General features: G+C 36.9%; 2 protein-coding genes across 2 annotated transcripts; both read left to right on the top strand.

Moving 5' to 3' along the window:
* Window positions 1-7948: 7948 nt before the first annotated feature.
* LOC140154767 (17-beta-hydroxysteroid dehydrogenase type 2-like) lies at window positions 7949-11112 on the top strand. Its single transcript, XM_072177334.1, has 5 exons — window positions 7949-8168; window positions 8538-8750; window positions 9129-9311; window positions 9547-9684; window positions 9996-11112. The coding sequence occupies exons 1-5, from the start codon at window positions 7976-7978 to the stop codon at window positions 10379-10381; spliced, it is 1113 nt and encodes a 370-aa protein (XP_072033435.1). The 5' UTR covers window positions 7949-7975; the 3' UTR covers window positions 10382-11112.
* Window positions 11113-13367: 2255 nt separating this feature from the next.
* On the top strand, window positions 13368-25139 carry LOC140156057 (retinol dehydrogenase 7-like). The gene is made up of 5 exons (XM_072179170.1): window positions 13368-13571; window positions 16054-16266; window positions 17955-18137; window positions 18393-18530; window positions 22713-25139. Exons 1-5 carry the CDS (start codon window positions 13385-13387, stop codon window positions 23093-23095), a joined length of 1104 nt encoding a protein of 367 aa, XP_072035271.1. The 5' UTR covers window positions 13368-13384; the 3' UTR covers window positions 23096-25139.

Genomic DNA, 25139 nt, shown 5'->3' on the forward strand with positions numbered 1-25139 from the left:
CGGGATTAGGTCTAAAATAGATTTCTCTTAGTGTATATAACATATTGGTTTAGCATAATTTATTGCTCTTTTAAATCCTTTACTATAGTGTGTCTCGTCTCAAGAGTATTCCTCTGAAGTTCCGGTCCATGAGAGTATCATCAAATGTGTATAAATACAGTTTCTCTCTAAATACCATATCAGAGTGGAATAACCTCCCATCATCTGTTCTAGAGTCTTGTAGCATTCAAAACTTCAAAACTGCACTATGTAATAATGTAATGTTATCATAAATGTTGCTTCAATCATGATGCCATGCAACTCAAAATGTTCCTCTCATCATCTGGAACAATTTTCATATGAAATCACAGAATTATGTGCGTGAAATAGATCAAAGGTCAATGACCTTTTGCATAGTATTCAAAGTTTTAGAATTATTCAAGTCACCCAAAAATTGCCTCAAATCATTGCACTAGATACCGACGATGCTCCCGACAAGTAATCATTTCACGTATATGACATGTACAGAATAGACAATTTGGTTTTCATGTTTCTTTTAGTCTGAAGGAATAATTTGAGACAAGTTTCGGGAAAATCGGAGCATTTTCAAAATGTGAGCACTGTGTAAAAGGTCTTTGACCTTGATCTATTTAACGTCATAATCACAGAAATCTGATAATTGACTTTTTTGTTTCTTATGATAAGAGGAATAGTTTGAGTTATAATATGAACATTTGATATGTCCAGCTTGAACCCAAATGTTTAGTTAATGTGTAGGCCTATAGGTTAAATACCACCAATTAGAGCTGGGCAGTGCTTGGAAAAAAGAGAGGGACTATTTTCTTGCATGGCATCTGAAAAAGATTAGTGAAAAATACCGAGCTGTATATCCAAAATGCGCAAATGTTAGAGTAACATCGACTGCACATCTATTTTCCCACCCAGTCGGTGTGCCTATCTGTTCCCCAAAAAGGAGGGCGCACTGTAAAATTGTGGTCTTTACACTTCAGTGGTTTAAAACAATTGTCTCAAGTTATCATATGTTGAAATTTTGGTCATTTGGGGGATTCAACCTTCTACTCTTAATTGATAATAATGCCTTTTCACTGTGGGAGTTTCACGTATGAGAAAATCCTGCTTGAAATTACCTAATTTGTCATGGAAAACTGTAAGTGGTATTGAAACTATAGTAGAACTATGTGCTACCTATGTATTTTTCACTCGGTGATTGACCGGTAAGATTTGCAAGGTCATCCAATCAAGTATTTTAAAGATGGACTCCAACGCCGATAGTTTTAATGTTCCAGGGAAAGTGGGACAGATAACTTAATCTCTGACAAGTTCTATGATAAGATGAACGAAATGTTCAAAAGAATGTGTAAAATGGAATCACTGATTTTGACAACTCAACCTGAGTGAGAAAATGTAAATGAAATACCCACAATTCAGCAGTAAACTGTCATTGTTTAGCTATATTTACAGGACTATTTACATTTTTATAATAGAAATATAACTTCGTGATTAAATTTGTATATATCGAAAACATATTAGAAAATGTACAGAATGTTCAGTGTAGAAAAAAGTTGAATTTCCAATGCAGTAAGTAGTCATATTGCTACAAGATAACGTCGCATTCCAAGTAATGATCTAAACACGTTGTATGTCGTTATAGACCATTCCTATAATTAACACTTTCCTGCCGTTGATGGGGTGGAACATCGATATCACATTGATATTAGGTATTTTATAATAAAGAAAGCGATTTCGATGTTCACAACAATGGCAGGAATTGTCTGCGCGTTTCCATATTCCAGCTCCAGCGACTTGTTCAATATTCTAAGTTAAGTTTGTAAATATTTTTATTACATCATAATTTTATACTCGTCTTTTAGAAGACTAATATGTATAGGAATGAGAAATTGTCTACCATTTTTTATTTTCAGTTTTTAACCTTCATTTATTTGCATGTAATCGTAACTGGCATTATTTTACTTGGTAGCGTAACGTTTGGACTATTAAAATAAAAAATGCAACCTACAAGATTCTTGTCTGAAGTTAATTATTATTGGTCATAATGACGTGTGACAAAGAACAAAAACATAGCCTTCCAAAAGTGGCACTACTTTGCCGGCGGACTAATTTGTGAATCAATAAGGTAGGCCTATTTGTAAGAATCCTCAAAATTTAGATTTTGGTACCTGTACCACTTTTAGGCACTTTATAAACAATTTGTTTTAACTTGCGCTGGGGTCACTGAATGGGACTTTAAGGTTACAACGTACCATTTATACTGCAAAAATTGACAATCCTTCCTCTATCCCGTTTTATTAATGGTAAGAAAGCCTTCACCATGCGAACCTGACCCAGACAGTTAACGTCAAAATGCTGTTGAAATACACGAATGGGAGTCAACTCCACCTCAGCGAACTGAAGTATACCTGCGTTGTTGACCAATCCCCACAAACCTGTTGAAATAGATAAAGAAATAGAAAGAAAGAAAGAAAGAAAGAAAGAAAGAAAGAGGGAGAGAAAGAAAGAAAGAAAGAAAGAAAGAAAGAAAGAAAGAAAGAAAGAAAGAAAGAAAGAAAGAGGAGAGAAAGAAAGAAAGAAAGAAAGAAAGAAAGAAAGAAAGAAAGAAAGAAAAAAGAAACAAAAAGGAAAGAAAGAAAGAAAGAAAGAAAGAAAGAAAAAAAAAGAAGAGGGGAGAGATGAAACGCAATAATTTTCATTTCTTAGGTAAACGTAAGAAATCTATAATGCTTGGTACTGTATATTTTTTTCAAACACTGGTGTTAAACTTAGGTATGAAATTTAGGCTTCAAGTGTAAGATTTTCGATTTGCACAGGCTTCAACTTCAAGGGCTATATGTCATAGTTTTGTCAGAATTCTGGTTTTGATTGCACCATTTTTCAATTCCGACTACCAATTTTGTCAAAATCAACTCGCGAATGTCCCCATGGATGAATGATTTTGCAAGCCACAATAGAAATATCGATTATTTATATTAGAAATGAAGTATACTGAGTTGGACATTTTGGCAGTCGCAAGTGAAAAAAGTGAAATCAAAACGGATATTCTGACAAAACTATAATGTGACACGATGTGCCTTGTAATAAAACTCTCCTTTTGGGGAGGCTGAACTGAACTGAACTGGAACGATGTGCCTTACAGAGGTGGGAAATATCTTTCTTTAGCGAACTAGTTTGAAACGCAAAAAAATAATTCCGAAAAAAGCTCACGGGCGAAGTTGAGGCCTGTAAAAATCAAAAATCTTACACCGAAAGACACAATTTCATGCCTAATTTTAACACAAGATTAAAAATATCCAAGAACTATGATTTAACTGACGTTACTGAAGAAAAATGTATTGCTTTATATTTGTATCTCTGACTTGTGCTGATTTCAATATCTATCGAACGACTTTTAGCGCGATTATGCATAACAATAGCAGCTGGTCAGTGGCGTACTGAGTGCATAGAAGTCAAAGAAATGCCGATGATCCTCACCTGTAGGACAAGTATCTTTGAAAAGAGCGGTATTGTATTCAACCTATGATTGAAATGTATGACCTTCAATTTGTCACCGTGACATGGAATACCGTGAGCGAGGGGAATGATACCATGATACATCGTTGCAGCAAATCTTTGATTGGCGCACAGCGTCATCATCCCTATATCTTCGTGTCAAAAATTGCCGTGATAGTAAGGCGAATCCTCTCGTTTTTCAAAAGCTACGCATGGCGATTTTGTTCGAGATAGGTTGAGCGACTCAGGCTAAGCATACATGATATGAGATACCACAGAGCCTGCCGCAGAGTTTCTATTCTACGATTTAATTTGCGCATGATCAGTACCACATATGGTGTTGCCATTATAGAAAATTCGATTTGTTGTCAGGTAAAACGCAGGTTTTGTTTCCAATACACTAACTCGAAAAGCAATACACTAATTAGCGGGGCCTTGCTGTTTGCTGTAGATATATTTTACTGCATTTTATAAGTAAAGATTTTGAAATCAAAAGTCAGAATTGTGATATATTCAACTGTTTGAGAAATGAATTATATAAAGGAACCCGTGTAAGATCCAGGTGCTGTATCTATAATACAATGTACATTATCGACTTTCTTTATCTGCGTCAATAATAGAATATCGATTTTAATCGAATTGAATACATGTCTCCATTTTGAGTTTGTACTACACCACTGAGCGATCAAGCGATCGATTTCTAGCCAATCAGATAGGCCTCCTTTTCTTGCGTTCGGGGAAATACCAATCGGCCGTCGCCCACCAACGGAGTATTAAGTTTATAACACTGGGTGTCGACACTGTGTGGCGCCAACAGCATCGTCGCCAACGTATGTCTGCTATCACTAGGCTATAATCTGTGCTGCCATGAACCAAATTGTTCATCCATTGACCTAAACTATTAAACCACAGACTCAGAGTCTATGATTAAACAAACTTCAAAAGTTTGCTTTGCATGCAGATAACAGATTTTGCAATCTCGTATCAGCCAGAAAGGTCTATATTCACTGACAGAAGACGACTTCTGGCTTGAGAGACGGCGTTCAATAGCACAAATCAAACGGTAAGTTGTACGTCAGGTTTCTTGACTAGTTGTCGGTGTCTGAGACAAATATTTGCCTCAGATTGGTCTGATGCAATTAGGCCTATTAATTCCATTTTAACAATTGCAGGCTTGTGTCTTAGATGGATCAGAGTGTAAAATATCATGAAAAGGGTGTTTTGTTAGTTTCGTAATGCTCTACTGTAATATCACGTTATCATTGTTAGTTTAGTCTGGCATGTAAATATGTTGCGTGTATAGGGCGATTGCACGAAGTGTCATTAGTTCAATTCGCCTTCTGGAGGACGATTTGAACTAATAGAGAGCTTGCGGAATGAAGTTACTTGAACTTTAACGGCAACTTCAAAAATATCGATTCGATTTCTTGCTCAACTTCACTTCAACGCGAACGTCAGATTGGTTTCTGTACCAACAGCGTCTTGTTGTTTAAACTAGGGGAAGTGTATCAATGGGTGATCAAAAGAAGGGTATATGTAAAAGCGACTGCATCAAATTTCTCCCTTTTGTTTGCTGAAGTGGTTTGTTGGTAACACTTATTACAATAGGCGCTTAGTTTGAATAAACATGTATTACTTCTCTTGGCGATGACCAATGCAATGGGAATTAGGCCTATGTTATGAGCTATACGCTAATATTATACTTCTAAACATGTTTCAATTAAATATTCTTGTGATATGCCTATATTATTGTCCCGGATTATTATAATAAAAGCTCAATTATTATTCCAGTATACGTCAGCTTTGTCAATTTTATATTTCCATCAGGACACAAGCCCATTTTATCTGTTTGCTCCCTAGGCCCCCCCCCCACCACCACCATCACCACCTCTCCATATCATCCCCCTCCTCCATCTATTCATCTATCCTCACTTTCCCACTCCCCAGTGGCGTTGCCAGGAGTTTTCTTTTAGGAGGGCAAGGACTCCTCTTTGCATTCTGATCGAATTAAATATATCTCCCCGAATGATCCTCATTTTGTTCTTTAAAAACTCCCAGAATTTTGAATTTCAACCAACATATTTCTGGATGCTCCTTTTCTGACATTCTTATTTTTGTAACAAATAGGCCTCCTTTTAATAATGAATAATTTGGTTGACATACAATACCCATAGGCCTATAATATGCGTATAATAGCGTGGCACATGTTAGACCAGCTTTCTGCTGAATTGGGGTACATAATGTAGGCCTAAATGAATAAAATAATAATTAAATAAAATACCTGAACAGTACAAACATATTTGGTTATATAGAGGTGTAATTATAAGACACGCAACGTTGTAAAAAAATGTTCACAGTATAGCTGCAATTCGCAGAAGTTCACTACACTGCTGGGTCGCGTAAAATCAGTCCATTTTACTGGAACTTAATCCCCTTGGCGTTGAAGTCAAGCCAAAAACTTGGTTCCGCAAGCTGATTTGGTGTACGTCATGAGCACACACAAATGTATATATCAAGTGTGACGTTTGGAACAAAATTTATTTTGATCTAATTCAATCAGTCATTTTTAGCATCATGTGGCATGTTTTTTACCCAAACCAAATTAGATTTCCAATAATTGGTCTATTAACTAGACAATACATAAGTGGTAATTATGTAGTCTATGAGGAAATATGCAAACCATTGTTTTAATTATGACGTATTTTCATCATAATTTACGGCACACTATAGATTCTGGCGTTAACTTTAACTTCAAGCGGCTTTAATGGCAGAGTGGTTTTGAATACATAATCCTCTATAATCCTCTAGACGTTAAAGTTAAAGTTAAAGTAACTCCATTTCGCAAGCTCTCTAATGACTTTCCGTGTAACCGCCCTATAGTATGATTCTCGACCAGATAATGTTACTATTATACATTTAAGCAGGTGTAGCAGACAAATATATTGGGGATTCTTCGAAAAAATTTGTTCGGGGTTGCGTTACGCAGACTTTTGGATGCTGAATTTCCCTATTCCTACTTTTTGCTGTTTTTGCAAACCAGCAGTATAGTGCCTATCAATTTCGCACAATAGCACCAATATTTGTCCAAATTGGGTGCTTTAGAGGGTACTTTTGCCCAAATGCGCCCAAGCGCATTGGTCTTCACTGAAAACTCACCCACTGATATACCAAAATCGCTGAAAAGGCACACGAAAACCATTCCCGTACACCTACAACAAGGGAGAACCCCCTTCCCTGGAATATAATAGGCACCCAATAGGCACCCTTGGGCAACCACAAAATTTCAAAGTCAATTTTGTGCAGGAATCAATATCATGATTGGTCAAATCAATCCCAAAATGTTCATCTGATCATCATAAGGATCTTAAAAAATGTAATATAGTTTGAGTAGGATGAAGCCCAGCAAACGCAAAACTTTTAACAGAACATGTTTATGTCGGGTTATATAAATCGTTCAAAGCGTTTAAATAACATTCCGAAAGCATTCTTGAAAAGTTGTTGCAAAGCGTTGTAACATAATGTAATTAAGCGCCTGATGCCCACAATCCAATGACTAAATCTCCAATGACTCAGTTGCACCAAAAGGGAAGGAAGGAGATTAAAAGGGTTTGTCAAAGCTGTTGACACGTTTTCATTTATATTTAACCACCGATCAGATTATAGGAACAGATCACCATGATCGCAGGGCACATCACAAGTTTCTTCAACATCAATCGCTTTTTGTTTCACACTTGACTATCGCTGCGCAAAGCAAAATAATTATGATACCGTAGGATTGTTACAAAATAACCACAGGTTTGTCATCAGACAAATATAAAACGGTCAAGCTTTCGTCAGGATTAGCCCTAACATCTTCAGGACTTATTATTAGGAGTTTGAGTTGGGCTTCGTGACATGTAGACTTCATGGCTGCCCTTTTTGCCAATGACATGTGAGTCCTGATGTGAGTAGATTGTCCTATACTGACAAGATGGTGGCTCTAAAAAGAGACGTTTACTAGTAAAATAATAATTGTACAATACATGTTGTGTTTCTGCTACAGTGTACTTCATCCTTTTTAAACTTCTGCTTTATGTTTTCAATTGCTCTCAGGGCCGTGCCCCTAATTATCTTTGTGAGCTTCTTTCAACCTATGCTCCCGGAAGAGAAGGATTGCGATCTTCTTCCGATAAGACTCTGCTTAGTCAGCCTAGGGCACGTAGAGCAGCTGGTTTAAATACCTTCTCTGTCTCTGGCGCTGGCCCGAGGGAATGGAATAAACTCCCTAAAGCCATTCGGGAGTCTCCATCAATTCCAGTTTTTAGAAAGAAACTGAAAACTCACCTTTTCAGTTAGCTTCTTTCTTGTTCCTTCTGTGTTTTTTTCCCATCTTTTCTCTCCTTGTTCATCGCTTTGATAAATTTTAAAGGCGCTATAATATCTTTATGTATGTATGTATCCTTTCAGAAATATTTTGATCAATCAACTGAGAATGGCTACCGGTGTTGAACCACATGTTCGTGCTGCTGCGGCTACAATTCTTGGCCTCATCTTTATACCGTGGCTGATCACTGACCCTCACTGGCGTAATGTCTTACTAGGGTTTGTTGGTCTTTATGTTCTCTACGTAATGACCGAAAGAGACGAAATGCTACTGCCTGGAAAGAAACCTATTTTTATAACAGGTAATATTTCCCATGAAATCTGTATTTTAAGTTTTATTTAATATAACAGGTTAGAAACCCCAGTAAAATAGAAACACGGAGGATGAGGAACAAAATCACAAAATTGGGTTAGCCTAGGAAATTGGTGTATTATAACTATTAATGTGTGTGGAATTCCATATATATGAACCTTCTGGACCTTCTGAATGTTTAGTCAGCAGGGCGGTTTTCCGCAAGTCGCTAACTTGTGTGGGTTGAAAGAAAAAAGAGTAAAGCTACAGTTCCAGTACAATTACATATTGATGATATTATAACTGTTTAGTTATTCAACGTGGCGTACATGTATATCTAAAGATTAAATTCTGAGTTCAAATACTATATTATTTCCAGGGTGTGACAGTGGCTTCGGTCATGGAATGGCCAAATATTTCGATCGTCAAGGTTTTCGGGTATTTGCTGGATGTCTCACATCTGAAGGTGAAGGAGCTAAAGAGTTACAATCAACTTGCTCCGAGAGGCTCAAGGTTCTACAACTCGATGTTACCAAGGATGAGCAGGTGGAGGAGGCATTTCAGGAAGTTAAGAAAGATTTAGATGGCGAAGGTAAATTTGAATGTGCATTTACTATTTTTTTTCTAATTCTAATGTGACAATTATTATTGTATGCCATATAATCCAGCGAATCGCATACCATTTATTACGTTGTAAAATCATCGTCAACAATATAACTTTATTATCATCATCATCATCATCATCATCATCATCATCATCATCATCATCATCATCATCATCATCATTATCATTATCATATCATTATCATCATGTCATCATTATCGCCCGGCATTATCGTCATCATCGTTATCATCATCGTCATCGTGAATTTCCGTAGTGAGAGCCAAAAAGAGTATACAAAGAGACAACTATTAAGTATTACACACAATGAACATGATGAAGGAATTATTTCCATTTTGTTTTCTTCAGGTCTATGGGGATTGGTCAATAACGCAGGTATACTTCAGTTCTCAGAGGTTGAGTTGACTCCCATTCGTGTATTTCAACAGCACTTTGACGTTAACTGTTTGGGTCAGGTTCGCATGGTGAAGGCTTTCTTACCATTAATAAAGCGCACTAAAGGAAGGATTGTCAACGTGTGCAGTATCAATGGTAAGTTTATGATAAAAGAACGTGTCTTTCTAGGAACCCTATGTTGAGCACTAATACATTTAACGCAACCGCAGTTAACCTGTGTTATAGCCCATTTAAAGATACATGTTTCTTTCCATTTTTGTATGAGCTTTGCGCCGGGGCTTTGCGACGGAAAGCATGAATAAAATGAAACTAAATGACGTACATAATATAATCTAGTAAATCTAGGTTGAATTTGTTTTAATGTTTTCAGCTCGACAATATATGAGCATGTTTGCACCATACGATATATCCAAAGCTGGCGTCGAGGTGTTTTCTGATGTATTGAGACTTGAGATGAGAAAGTGGGGTGTGAAAGTGTCCACTATTTTCCCCGCCGCTTTTGATACAAGTAAGTTCTAAGTGCCCGGATTCGAATATTATTTCGAAAAGTCAATGTTGATGCTAATAACATGAATAATGATATTACAAAATGACGACACTGTTCAGTGCTGCTGTTGGTGATAAAGACTGACTGCAATGATGATGATGATGATGATGATGATGATGATGAATAATGACGATGATGAAAATGATAATGATTGGGGATAAAGACTGGCTGAAATGATGACGATAACGATGATAATGATAATCGTTAAGTGTATAAACACGACCATTTAGTCTTACATATTTAAGGTGTGTTCAATTCTTTTGTAATGACAGATTTGACGAAGTTTACCAGTCGTCAGCAAAACTATATGGACGAAATCAAGGAATCACTCAACGAGTCACAAAGGATGTTTTACAATGATCACTACTTTAAAACAGTAATGGAACGAAGTACCAAGCTTCAAGCACCAAAAGATGGCGACATCTTTTCCGTCGTGTCATCTGATTATTCTCCGATATATCACGCAGTAGATGATGCCCTATTGTCACGATCGCCAAAGGCCCGATACCTGGCGGGATTCGGGGCACGTTTTGTTATGCTGCTGATGACACACTTTCCAAACTGGTTCCTTGATTTGTTCCTTACATCTACGACGTTAACCTATCGTGAGAAGGGATTGGAACCCGCGGCAAGTCTAAAATCTCTGAAGTCAGAATGATTTAAGACAAAGATGTTCTTCTGTACAAAATAATGGGAAATATCCACAACATTTAATATACGTACATTATTTTATAGTTGAACTAGTCTGTTTGAAGCGTTTGACATAAATTCTATGAAATTCTAAACAGGTGATTTGAAGAATGACACTATAATACATTTAATGTAGAAGAAAATGGCGTCAAGTTTGGTACCATAATAGTTCTACATGGTTGCTCTTTTCAAATGTGTATTTTGATTGTTTGTACGATGAACTTATTGCGAGACACGAAGGTTCAACATTGTAAAGAGACTTTGGGACACCCTGCATATGAACGTTGCTAAATAAATCGAAAGATGTTAAGGCGTCAGGCACCTAAAAAACAAACATTAAATTTGTAATTCTTTAGCTCTGAAATCGAAACAAGTCTATTGCATCGATAAGGAAATTAATAGCCAGTCATTATTTATACAAATTATAGAGTTTTGCAGTTGCCAAAACCGATTTGAAGAAAACTTACTCGTTTTTCTCGTTGACAGTTTCGTCAGTGAGCCGCTGACTTTATCATATCTTGTTGTTGTTGTAATGATGCAACATCTGATGACTGGCGGGAAGTTATGTCACTTCCGGTAGCGATGTGACTTAGATTGTAGGTCACGTGTATGATCCACTTTTCCCGTCATTAAAATACGAAGAAACGTAATAAAGCCTGAATGGAGACACCTGTGATCATTAAAAGGCCCATAGATCAAAAACTGTAGCTCACAGACATTCATTGTCATTAACTTTGTTCCAAACAACTAGATTGACACAATGACACACTTTTTAAGTCAATAAAGTATATATTTATTTTCCCCATGCAAAAATTACATTTTAAAGTCAAAATGGCCATAATAGCACAAAAATACGATTTTTGTCATTTTTTTATATTTTAGAGTTGTGCTGTGACATTTTTATTCAACAATGTTGGTAATCCATGTGACATGTAACATCTACAATAGAAATGAAATTTCTACTCAATTTATCTTTAAAATGACAGCTATTTTAATATTTAACATTTTGGGGCAAAATAACCCTAAATAACTCCTAAATGGGAAAAGTAAAACATGGGAACTTTTTGGATATAAATTTAGACATATCTTTACTCTTGATTTGTTGTGTTTTCATGTTCTGCCCAAGAGGGGACTACGGAAGTGAAAGATAAATGCCCATGTCTCATAGTCTACCAATTTGGTTACGCGTAACCGAATTGGCTCGGAGGAGACTACTCTTCATGTAATGTACGTCTGGCTGTACGAGCCAGCATTTTACCAACACGTTTTGTCTTTTTTCGGGAGAAATTCAAATAAAAAAATTGCAACGAGTGTCAACTTGTAATGAAATAATTATTCTCTTCGAATGGAGTTAAGCTTGTTTTTGCAATAGATATGCCCTATAAGGGGTTTCCTAATCCTAACCTAAAATATCTTAAAAGACATTTTAGGTTAGGATTAGGGTTATGTTTAAGGTTAAGGCTAGAGTTAGTAGGTTAGCATCCCGGGTTAGCATAGTCGTTACAACACATTTTTGCGTGTCCCGATGTATAGGTCACGTGTGTAAGCTTGTGTACTTTGCAACAGTAAATTTTAATGCAAAATTGTTAAGAGATTGCTGATATCAGAGTTTCTTGAAAAATAGTCCAGTGAATATACCGCGCTTGCTGAGAACCTTTGACCCCGGACGTGCATTTTATATTTGTGCATGGTGTTTGTTTGGTGTATGCGAGAAAAACTGGTGGACTGGTATACATGTGATTGAAAGCCAGAGTAGTATGCTAATAATAAGGAATACGTTGGAGCTATTCAAGGTATGTTTGAGATTTTTTATACAAATCATTACACATAATAGCCTACGCGCAGTTAAAGGCGCGGTGTAAAAATGTGTTATTATAGATAACATGAATTTTCCTAGATTGAAGCATATGTTAACATACAGTACTCATGGATTAAGCTTGCATAAATTTCTTGTCTAAAAAGCATATAGGCTATATTAGCAGTAAATAATGTTGTATGCCCCCTATTTTAGGTCAATCTTGTAGACAGAAAGATATAACCTAGCCTAATTTATACAGGCCCGGTCTGCACTGTTTTATAGAGTGCTATTTTCCCACTTTACAAGCTGTACGAATCTTAATCCTCATGGTGTATTTGTCCTACATTCTGGAAGAGGTTCATTTGGATAGTTCAATATTCAATTGTAGCTAAAGTTCTATAAAGCATATCCACGTACAAAGTACTCACATTTTATGGAGACTCGACGTTTCGAAACCTTCTTGTCTGGTTTCCTAATCATGAGTGATGACTTGATCCAGCAACACTGGTGGTGTTTTTGTGTGTAGGGGTGTGTATGGGGTGGGGTGTATGTGGGAGGGGTGTGTGTGGGAGGGGTATGATTTTCTTTAAAAAATGAATAAATAAAACTAGGAAGATTATTAGCATATCAAAATCCTTTCCTAGTGCCTTTGTGTACAGAATGATAGGTTATGAGTGAAACAACAAGAAGATGAAAACAATATCGACAAGTTGTAAAATGAAGAAAAGGAAGAAAACAGATGAACAACCACCCCCCCCCCAAAAAAAACCCAGACAGCGTAAAAAACCCAATTTGTTATCAAAACGAACTTTGATAAGGTACTTATTGTACAGTGTATATTTAGAATATTGTGGCTATTTTAGGAATAGCCAATATCCACGGATGCTATACATGGCCTGTTATCATGGCTATCTTCGAGATAGCCATGATAACAGCCTATAAAGTAAGTATGTGTGTATTTATGAAATCTGAATCTGCACACCTTCGGCGCTACAACCTACAACAAAGCGTTTATGAGAGATGTAAAAAAAAACAACAAATAGAATAAGATCATGATTTTTAAACACATGTAGGGCACGTATAGTTTCATCAATAATTGTCTAATTGTATGTTTACTGTCTTCATGATCTTACACCCGGATCTTCTACAGAAACAGAGTACAGAAGAAACATAATGTCAACGGAGCCACACGTTCGTGCTGCTGCTGCTACAATTCTTGGCCTCATCTTTATACCGTGGCTGATCACTGACCCTCACTGGCGTAATGTATTACTAGGATTTGTTGGTCTTTATGTCCTCTACGTGATGACCGAAAGAGATGAAATGTTACTGCCTGGAAAGAAAGCTATTTTTATAACAGGTGAGGCCTGGGGGGGGGGCACTCCAACTTTGGAGGTGACGCGTATAGGGCTGTTAAGACCCCCCCTTTTCAGCATCGCCGTCACCCAAAGACCCCATATTTTTTTGCGAACACATGCTCTGTCACCCAAAGACCCTTACAAGTTCAATTTTAACAGCAATTTTCATTTATCACTGATTTTGTTACTTATTTAGAACTAGAAATTCAATTTTCGAGGTTTCTGCGGCGCTGTTTCGGCTCTCACCCAAAGATTCCATTTAAAAAAAAGGTCATGTTCTTACCCAATGACCCCATATTTTTTACATTTTGCTCTCACCGAATGCCAAAAATTATGCTCTCACCCAATGACCCCATATTTTTTACATCTTGCTCTCACCGAATGCCCCTTAGTGCGAAAGTGCCAGCCCTACACCTATATCCATTTCATATTGAAGTGCCCCTCGGGAGGTGAGGCCATAGAAAATAATATTATGTAATATAGTGACATGTAAGGTACTCTAAACTGTTGTGCTGTCTGACCAATTGTTACTAGTATGTACCCAAATGGAAATAGTTTCCTTTATAACCACAAAATTAAAAACAAAATAGAAAACAACTAGAGCTAATTGCGCATACACATATACGCGACCTTAGCAATAGCTAATTAACTAGGCCTATGGCTAATTAGCCCAGCTAGCTATCTAGCATGCATGGATGTATTAAGGCATAAACAGCCAGCAGTAGTATAATATGCTGATTTTACTGAGAGGTCTTTGAGGTCCTTGAGAAATGCACTGTAATTTGAAATTGACCATAGGGACAATGGGAGCAAGGTTAATTTGTTAGCTCACCTATAGCATATGTGAGTTCAAAAGGTCCAGCAGTTTGGTGTAATTCATTGAAATATACATGTATAACTACAACAGAAGTTTGTAGTATCATATAATTAGACAAAGTAAAATAAAAAACATGTTTCAAGTCCGGGTTTTTGTAAAAAAAGGAGGAAGAGGGGGCTTTTTATTTTATATTTTCATGGCAAAATCGGTGTGAATACCCATAATTTGAGCTGTTTTATTATGCACAATAATGCCTGGAAAAAGGAGGAGGCCTCTTTTATTTTTGTTCTGAGGATATAGGCCGTCTCCTCTAATTTTCATAAAACCTTCCAAAGTGTTTCTTGTATATTAGCAAGGCTATAGAAATATTTCTGCTTCCTAGATATATTTTTTGAAAAGTTATAACTGAATAAATATATAATTGAAGAAACCTCAAAAAAGGAAGCGGGAGGGTACATGAAACATGTTGATTTTTTATTTGGCCTTATAATTATTAATTATATTTATACATAATTATTTTCCATAGTTGTAAAATCATTTTGTTAACCAAAATTATTCAATATTCATGTAAATATTTCTGTGCAACTTTGGTCATGCGCTATGCGACTTTTTTACTACATACCGGAAGTAATATCTGCATGACCTTTGACCCAATGACCTTTGACCCCAATGGATGAATACAATGTGTAATGTTATCATGCTATATTATAATTTGTGGAATGACTTAGCATTTTTAGTAACAGAACAGAAAATCACATCAGCCATAATGACCTTCGTATGACCTTTGACCTCAAGGCTAATGCATGTGTCAAGTGACATCATCTTGCTGTGTAATTCGTGTAAGGAGTAGCAGTTTTAGTAACGGGAAATAACATTTTCAGCCATAATGACCTTTCCATAACCTTTGACCTTGAGTCGGTCACGTGACATTTGTGCCACCAGCTATTGGTCCTGATGACCAAGTAACATTGTTGTACCATATATATTTGCGACAGCAGCAACATTTTAGGGTATTTGGTCATATACCGGAAGTGTCCCTTAATGACCTTTTGACCCCAATTCTGGACAATAACTTTTAGACACTGGGTATAGCTGATGCATGTACCCAAGTGCCATCATCGTGCTGTATAATTTGTGGAAGAAGTAGCATTTTTAGTGAAATCACGTTTTTGGCCATTGACCGGAAGTGGATGACCTTTGACCTGAAGTTGACCATGTTTCATTTGTCCCCCACCCAATGGTCCTAATGACCAACTATGGTCAACATGGCTCAAAGCATATGGCTACGTGGCTCATTATAAGATTGACAGAAAGAAAGAAAGAAAGAAAGAAAGAAACAAAGAACTTGACAGAAACAGACCTTAGCAATTTTGCAAATTGCTAAGGAACAACATCAACACAGCTTGCCCTTCCAATCGACATTCCGAAAATCTCCAAAGTTAAACGCACAAAGATCAAATTGTAACAAGTGCTGCAGAAATAAACTTGTATTTCTATGACTATATATGCTAGAACGCATCCCTGGGATATATGCTTTGGGTGAAATTAAATAAAACAACACACCATGTTTGCCAAGCCTCGAATATTTATGAGATATTTGTATGCTTTAATTGTCCGTTTAGTTCAAGCAACTTGATACATAAAAAGCTTTTTGTCATTGTTTCTAGGATGTGACACTGGCTTAGGGCATGCTATGGCCAAATATTTTGACCGTCAAGGTTTTCGTGTCTTTGCTGGATGTCTCACATCAGAAGGTGAAGGAGCCCAAGAGCTACAATCAACCTGTTCTGAAAGTCTCAAGGTTCTTCAACTTGACGTCACCAAAGACGAAGAGGTCGAGAATGCCTTGCAAACTGTCAAAGAAGACCTGGGAGACGGAGGTAAGTCCTTTTGACGTAACCAAAGACGAAGAGGTCGAGAATGCCTTGCAAACTGTCAAAGAAGACCTGGGAGACGAAGGTAAGTCCTTTGGACGTTACCAAAGACGAAGAGGTCGAGAATGCCTTGCAAACTGTCAAAGAAGACATGTGAGACGAAGGTAAGTCATTTGGACGTTACCAAAGACGAAGAGGTCGAGAATGCCTTGCAAACTGTCAAAGAAGACCTGGGAGACGAAGGTAAGTCCTTTGGACGTTACCAAAGACGAAGAGGTCGAGAATGCCTTGCAAACTGTCAAAGAAGACCTGGGAGACGAAGGTAAGTCCTTTGGACGTTACCAAAGACGAAGAGGTCGAGAATGCCTTGCAAACTGTCAAAGAAGACCTGGTAAACGAAGGTAAGTCCTTTGGACGTTACCAAAGACGAAGAGGTCGAGAATGCCTTGCAAACTGTCAAAGAAGACCTGGGAGACGAAGGTAAGTTCTTTGGACGTTACCAAAGACGAAGAGGTCGAGAATGCCTTGCAAACTGTCAAAGAAGACCTGGGAGACGAAGGTAAGTCCTTTGGACGTTACCAAAGACGAAGAGGTCGAGAATGCCTTGCAAACTGTCAAAGAAGACCTGGGAGACGAAGGTAAGTCCTTTGGACGTAACCAAAGACGAAGAGGTCGAGAATGCCTTGCAAACTGTCAAAGAAGACCTGGGAGACGAAGGTAAGTCCTTTGGACGTAACCAAAGACGAAGAGGTCGAGAATGCCTTGCAAACTGTCAAAGAAGACCTGGGAGACGAAGGTAAGTCCTTTGGACGTTACCAAAGACGAAGAGGTCGAGAATGCCTTGCAAACTGTCAAAGAAGACCTGGGAGACGAAGGTAAGTCCTTTGGACGTTACCAAAGACGAAGAGGTCGAGAATGCCTGCAAACTGTCAAAGAAGACCTGGGAGACGAAGGTAAGTCCTTTGGACGTTACCAAAGACGAAGAGGTCGAGAATGCCTTGCAAACTGTCAAAGAAGACCTGGGAGACGAAGGTAAGTCCTTTGGACGTTACCAAAGACGAAGAGGTCGAGAATGCCTTGCAAACTGTCAAAGAAGACCTGGGAGACGAAGGTAAGTCCTTTGGACGTAACCAAAGACGAAGAGGTCGAGAATGCCTTGCAAACTGTCAAAGAAGACCTGGGAGACGAAGGTAAGTCCTTTGGACGTAACCAAAGACGAAGAGGTCGAGAATGCCTTGCAAACTGTCAAAGAAGACCTGGGAGACGGAGGTAAGTCCTTTGGACGTTACCAAAGACGAAGAGGTCGAGAATGCCTTGCAAACTGTCAAAGAAGACCTGGGAGACGGAGGTTAGCAATTCTTTGAAGATTAAAAGGAAGGAACGACTTTTACACAAAGTAATGTTCTGTGACACATGATGAAAAAACTATCTTCGAGTTATTGTAGTTATTATGGTTATTCAGTCATATTTTGGTATCTAGTACGGAATGATTTCATTCAGCAAAGTTCCAATAAGCGCTGCAGTAACAATTATCTTTAGATCATGATTAGTTTCTTTTTCTTTCCTTTCTTTCTTTCTTTCTTTCTTTCTTTCTTTCTTTCTTTCTTTCTTTCTTTCTTTCTTTCTTTCTTTCTTTCTTTCTTTCTTTCTTTCTTTCTTTCTTTCGTTATCTATTTCTTCATCTATTTCAACAGGTTTGTGGGGATTGGTCAACAACGCAGGTATACTTCAGTTCTCAGAGGTGGAGTTGACTCCCATTCGTGTATTTCAACAGCATTTTGACGTTAACTGTCTGGGTCAGGTTCGCATGGTGAAGGCGTTCTTACCATTAATAAAGCGGGCTAGAGGAAGGATTGTCAATTTTTGCAGTATAAATGGTACGTTGTAACCTCTAATAAAGTCCCATTCAGTGACCCCAGCGCAAGTTAAAACAAATTGTTTATAAATTGCTTAAAAGTGGTACAGGTACCAAAATCTAAATTTTGAAGATTCTTACAAATATGCCTACCTTATTGATTCACAAATTAGTCAAAGTAGTCCCACTTTTGGAAGGATATGTTTACAAAGATTGTTCTTATTTATGCCGTTAAGGTTTCATTATTAACGCACGTATACATTATATTCTCTTTCAGCTCGCTTATATACGAGTATGTTTTCTGCATACAATATATCTAAAGCCGGAGTGGAGGTATTCTCAGATGTTTTAAGACTTGAAATGATCAAATGGGGTGTAAAAGTCTCAACAATTATTCCAGCCGGTTTCGATACAAGTACGTTTATACCAGGAAATTAAATTAGCATTTTGAGTTTTATGAAATAAAGACATCTAAGCCCTTTTTTTTGCTTTCTTCTTGGCGGCACATGCCACAAAAAGGTACAGTCGAAAGAAATATTAACGTTTATGAAAATTTCACGCAGATCAGAGAAGTGGGTAAATTTCCTTCCAAAATTTGTCTTGCAAATGTGGATCGCTGGAGTTAATTTGTTCGTGTGCCTAGTCCGTCGCCAGACCCTCCTGATGCGTTGGCCAATATAAACTCCTAAACAAAATTTTTGGAAAGTTTTTTCAAGCATCTATATCTCAGATTATTTGTGACATGTTCATGTTGTGTTGAATATCAATAGATAGCTACTTTATTTCCCTTTACAATGACACCATATTTGAAACAATCACCTCTTTCACGCCTGAATATATGGTCGAATCCAACCAAAAGTGTCCACGGGCCAAAAATAAAAGTCCGAAATAAAGATGTCTCCACAATTTTTTCCTTTTGCCCATTGATTGATGACATATTGGCCTTATAGGAACCAAAAGTGCCATTACTAATCTTGAAAAATAAATCCAGGACGTGTGATAGTATATGTGATATCAAAACCCAATGTTGCCTACGAATACCACTAGGATGCTTTCACTATCGTAATACTAATCAACCTAAAACAAATGGAATATTCCCATTAACGCTTTTTTCGTGTAATGTAGACCACAGGGTGTCAGGAAAATGCTAACTCAACCAGAAAATATTTGTTTTTATTTTAATAACGCGATCAATATGATATTAGTCAATTTATGCTAGTTTATTTTTGAAAATGAAGTTTAGGTCAGTTTCTGTATTTTATTTATCAAATGAGTATGAATCAATTTACACATTGTATAAGAACGAGTATGATATATGTTTTCAAGAATATTAGGAATTATACGCATACACCTAACGCTTTATACAATGAAAAGGTGAAGAAACCCGGGTATTCGTAGGTAACATGAGCGATTTAACAATATCTATATTGAGTTTATAGGTTTAAATTTTGCTATTATGGTAATGAATTAATAAAATGGTAGTCTTTAGATCTCTTTCAGATGGTGTGTCCAAATGAATAAATGCTATTACCTTATATCAAAAAACTTTTGATGCTTTTAGCAAGATTTTGACCACTTCATTTTGATATACAAGTAGTTAATCAGCAATTTTACATAATAAATAATTGTTGAATGAATCCGTATATGGGTAATAATAGTGTCCTGGGGTACCGCTTAAAGTTTTTGACAATTAATTTCCATTGGTAGGGACACTTCATTACACATGTCATGTATTATGCTGTATTCGTAAGTAACATTTCAGTATTTGTAGGTAAGAATTAGACTTTTGGTGGATATCGCAATCAAAACTTCATTTTATAAAGCACTTTGAATGTATTATTTTCTTTATGTGCGTTTATTGATACTTTAGACCCTATCATGTATTAATAATGTCGGTTCACAGCGGTTGAAAGAGGATTGAAGTAAGAAACAAAGGCACTAAAGTGACTTTAATTTGCTTAATTGCACACAAATCGCTTAAAACCGTTATTGCAGACTTGTGAAGTCCATCTTGGAGTCAGTTACGTCTTGTGGCCTTTCGTTTGAGGGCAACTACAATTAGCTTTATACCAGGGTCCATCAATGTGTTGTCTAGATCATGAGACAATGAGAACAGTCGTTTTTTCCATGGTATTCGTAGGTAACCTTAGCGAAAACGTCAAAAGTTACCTTCGAATAAATCAATTTGGACACAAATTACTCAGAAACCAGAAGGTCGGTAAACATTTAAAATGAAGCGCACATGACAGTTGACAAATCCAAGTATTTATCCCCTTCTAATCTTCTTTGAATCTGATTTTTCTTTCAAATGAGCAGACCGTCGTCTATTTCAGTACATATTTTTCACCAATTAAGCCGTATTTAGTTCTGCATGGTGGGCATGTATGTGAATTCGCAACTTTCATTGACATATGATTTGATAGCAAACATACAGGCCTTCGTTATGTACCAATATGGGCATTGGCATGAATGGCGGTGTTTCACAATACTGTCATGATGTCAAAGTGTATTCGTAGGTAACATTCGGTTACCGAAATTTACCTACGAATACTTGCTTTTATTGTTGACATCTCAGAAATATTTAAACGCAGGTTATTGAAACTTGGTAGAAATAAAGAGTGTATTACCCTGCACCTATTGCTTAACTATTGTTTACTATTTTCTCACTTTGTGGAAATGGCACAGCTTTTAACATGTATTCGGAGGTAATGCATATTTTTTACCAAACCTAACTTTGTGCCATTTAGAATTTCTGGCAGCTAAACACAATAATAAAGATGTCCAAATGCAATGCATTTCAGTATTGGATATATCAAAGCTTGTATCAATTGCGCATTTATTAGTGATTTCCATTTTTTAAAGATATATCTAGTGCTATCAAAAATTGTATTCGTAGGTAATGTAAAAAAAATACCACTCAAAACATAATCACAAAAAATTCATAATTATGTACAAATATGTGAAAAATTGAACAGGCAATCTTTGAATACATACCTTTCAGGAAATCAATTTAGATTCAATCCAATGACTTCTTTTCATAACTGATTTAGATGTTTTTAAAAATACCTTAAGAAATATTTTGAAAAAATGGGTAAAAATAGCATGTTTAGGGGTCTCTGTGTCTAAGTTTTTCACAGAAGGGGGTCTTATTATATATGGCGCGAAGCGTATGATCAAGGCGAATAACCACAATACAAAAACGAATGCCAATTGATTAATACTTTTAAGTTATGGCCCTGAACATGCCGTGTACACTTTTCGTTGGATTCGACCATATATCTTGTGAATGTAGTGGGGTCTCAAACTGAATATGTAAATTGACCATTATTCTGTGCTCTGTGCAGCAAACTGCAATCCCCTATTTTCACAATCTGAGACCTAATGCAATCCTCCAAGATGACAACGCTCGCCCCACAATTAAAGCCAAGGTAGTCAACGACTACCTACAGAATATGGGAGTAGAGAGAATGGAATGGCCTGCCATCAGCCCAGACCTCAACCCGACTGAACACTTGTGAGACCAGCTTGGTATCGCTGAATGCAACCTCATTGAATGACCTGCGACGAATCCTGTTTGAAGAATGAAATGCCATTCTACAGCACCGTTTAACCAGGTTGGTGAGCAGCATTCATGAGAGGAGGTACCTGGCTGTTGTGGCCGTGTATGGTTTTCCACCCGTTATTGAGGTTAGTGACTAGTGTTGTTTGAGCACAGATTAATGGTCAATTTGGCACATTCTGTGATGGTGATTGTATCAAATGTGTTGTTATTGTAAAGGGAAATAATGTAGCTATCCATTGATATGAAACACGATATGAACATGTCACAAATAATCTGAGATATAGATGCTTAAAAAACTTTCCAAACTTTTGTTGAGGAGTTTATAACTTCATTCCACCGTGGTGGATCGCCCAATTTTTGATTTTGGTCATAACGCATTTGTGGGAGACTAAATTGTCGGACGGAAAATTCAAAAAAGATATTATTATTATTAAAATTATGTAGGACCCGTGGATGGAGTATATGCTTAGGGAGGACAGTTTTTATGGTCTACTTAGCTCAGCAATGCTTTGCTGTCTTCGATAATGGTTCATGTACGCTAGAGCGTTCGATAGGAACAAGCAAACAGTATACGAGTTTGCTGATATCTATCGGAGCGTTCAACAGAGCAGCAGGATTATAAACACGGTCGATGGTAAAACCATAATCAATTTCCTTTGTGTTAAGTAAGTACATAACGACCCACTCATCAACTTCTCAAGTGGTCATTAAATAAGCATGTCTGGGGTCTTGTTTTGCGGTCAATAGAATGTCAATAGTGCAATTAGGTTTCAAGAGGTTGTTAATTCAAGCATGGTCGTAAAATAGATTCGATCGATATTTAGTCAAAGCGTGGTATCGGAGCGCTGTGTACAATTGAGCGGAGCCTGACAGAGTTTGCTACAGGCTTTTATGGGTTTGGGCTCTGATAAAAGCCAGGTACCTCTCCGATACAATGAGCTATCGAAGACAGCAAAGCATTGCTGAGCTAAGTAGACCATAAAAACTGTCCTCCCTTAATGAGTATAGATTTAACATCTCCTTTTGTTTCTGCAGATATGGTAAGATTTGCCAATCGCCAGCACAAGTTCTTTGAGGAGATTAAAGATACACTCAACAAATCGCAAAGATTATACTACAGTGATTTGTACTTCAAGAAAGTCATGGAAAGAAGCAGTCGGCTTGAAAATGCTCCTGCTGACAGTTCAGCCAAGAAATACGGCGCATCGTCTGATTACTCGCCCATTTTTCTTGCCGTTGATGATGCCTTGCTGTCACAGAAGCCGAAAGCTCGTTATCACGCGGGATTTGGAAGCCGTTCTACGATGGCTATGATGACTCACCTACCAAACTGGTTATTAGATACCTTACTCACCATGACCACCTATACCTATCGCGAGAAAGATTTGGAACCTTCTGTAAACATGACATTTGAGTAAAAAATTGTTTTATTTTAACAATGACATCATAAGCGTTAAGTGCCGAATAATAGTTGACTATAAACCGTCACTATCTAATTTACTGAGCGCTTCATTCGATTTGAAGAGCACGAGTAGCGATCTAGCTTTATTGTTTTATCCGCACAGGACGACCTTACTCATTTTTTTTAGCAGTGAAAGATTTATACTTCGGCAAAATATTGTGATCACAACGAATTGCTTCATCAAGCCGCATGGCAGGAGGAGAAGGTAGCAGTACACTACGGAATAAGCAAAATCAGAAAAAGAATGTTTAAGAATTGTGAGGAAAATTGTTTGAAAATTGTTAAACATATTGAGGTCCACAATAGCATAAATTTCTGAAAAGGGAGTCGGAAGCTGAATTAGTACAAAGGCGTGAAAAAAAAAGTCAACACGAATCTTAACCGGTTCTTTTGTTTAATTTTTTAATTTCTTGTCATTGTTTTTCAAATTTTATTTGCCCTTGTAATTCATAAGAGAATAATTATTAGCAATACAGAAAAACACATTATTATCAAATAGAACAGAAAAACACAAAATAATTATCCTTAATTACTTGCTGCCACCCAGTAAATTATTTTCCCTAATTTGAGGGCAAAAATTAATTAAATTGCCCACCCAATAAATTATCCTTATTTACCTGCCGTATATACGAAATCCGATTCAAATGAAAAACAGATGGGTAATGTCATAAAAAATATATAGTCACAAATTATTCCAAATTTGTCCTGATTTTACTCAAAAACATACTCAAAGTTGTGCTTTGATCAGGTCATGAGCACTTGTTGGTTCAAGTCGTATTAATTGGTTCATAAGTTAAAATCAATAAATCGTATGCACAGTTTTTGTATTTTGTAAGTTTATACAAGGTTATTGTCAAACTGTTCATCTAATTTCCCCGTCAAGATACGTCCATTGCTTAAAATAAGGACGTAATTACGAAATACCCTTAAACGTGGTCTAGTAAAAAAAAAATGTTTTGAAGTCCCAAGGCATGTCAGGGAGCTCAAATAGGAACAAAATATTTATCCTGAATACGCAGTTGGACAATTCACATCTTGAAAACATTTTTAATGGGATTATCCAACGCTCCAATATAATGCTTACTCAACTTTTGGCTTCAGTTTTCATGGTTTTTAACCGTTTCCGACGTACCAAAGCTGTATTCGATTTAGCAAACATATCTAAATAACCAAAAATCACATTTTTGTCAAAAAACTTTTATTTTGTAGCCTACATTTCAGAGTATATAAGCATAATAATTTCAATATCCTGGCACATAAGATAACAGAGATTTGAGAGATTTGATGATGGAAGTAGAACTTTATGAATGACTCTCGTATTTGTCATGTCCATGTAATGGTAATAAAAATGCACAAAAAGTTCATTCTGGTCTATGGTATTTGAAGACTACAATTTTGATCAATATCGCCTAATTTAAACATGCAATTTGGACTTTGTTACGCAAAAGAATTAAGTAAACTCTACGTATCAATTAAATTGTAAATGTAGATACACTGCGACCTTGACCCTGAGTTCCACATTCCCAACAACGTTTCTGCGTTTCGTAAAAATGACCACAAATATTCCTGGAAAAATTGAGTTTATATGCTTTTCTATGGGGTTGACCCATAATTTTCATGTCAAAAAAAAAAAAAAAGAATTTTTGAGGTCTGTAAAGGGGGGCCCCGACAAATTTTTGCAATGAAATTTGTTCGCATCAGGCCCCCCCAACAAGTGCTTGTGAACGGTCCCTAAGTGTCGTATTTTGTAAAATCTTACATCTCAAATTGTGTTCTGTAGCATATGAAATTATTCGTTTTATGAAATTAGCTAAATATTTTAAAGTGTTAAGGTTAGCAGCTACTTTCAACTGTTGCGATTTGGTAGTTCACAGCATCCTGCGAATGGTAGTGACCTTTGGCAAAAATTGCATTGATAATTTCATAGCGAGCAAAGGGTTCAAATATCACAGATATACTTTTAGGTTCTGTGGTTCTTGAGTTTTGTTTTAAAGAGAGCT

The sequence above is a fragment of the Amphiura filiformis genome, chromosome 6 (assembly GCF_039555335.1).
Source record: "Amphiura filiformis chromosome 6, Afil_fr2py, whole genome shotgun sequence".
Lineage (NCBI taxonomy): Eukaryota > Metazoa > Echinodermata > Ophiuroidea > Amphilepidida > Amphiuridae > Amphiura > Amphiura filiformis.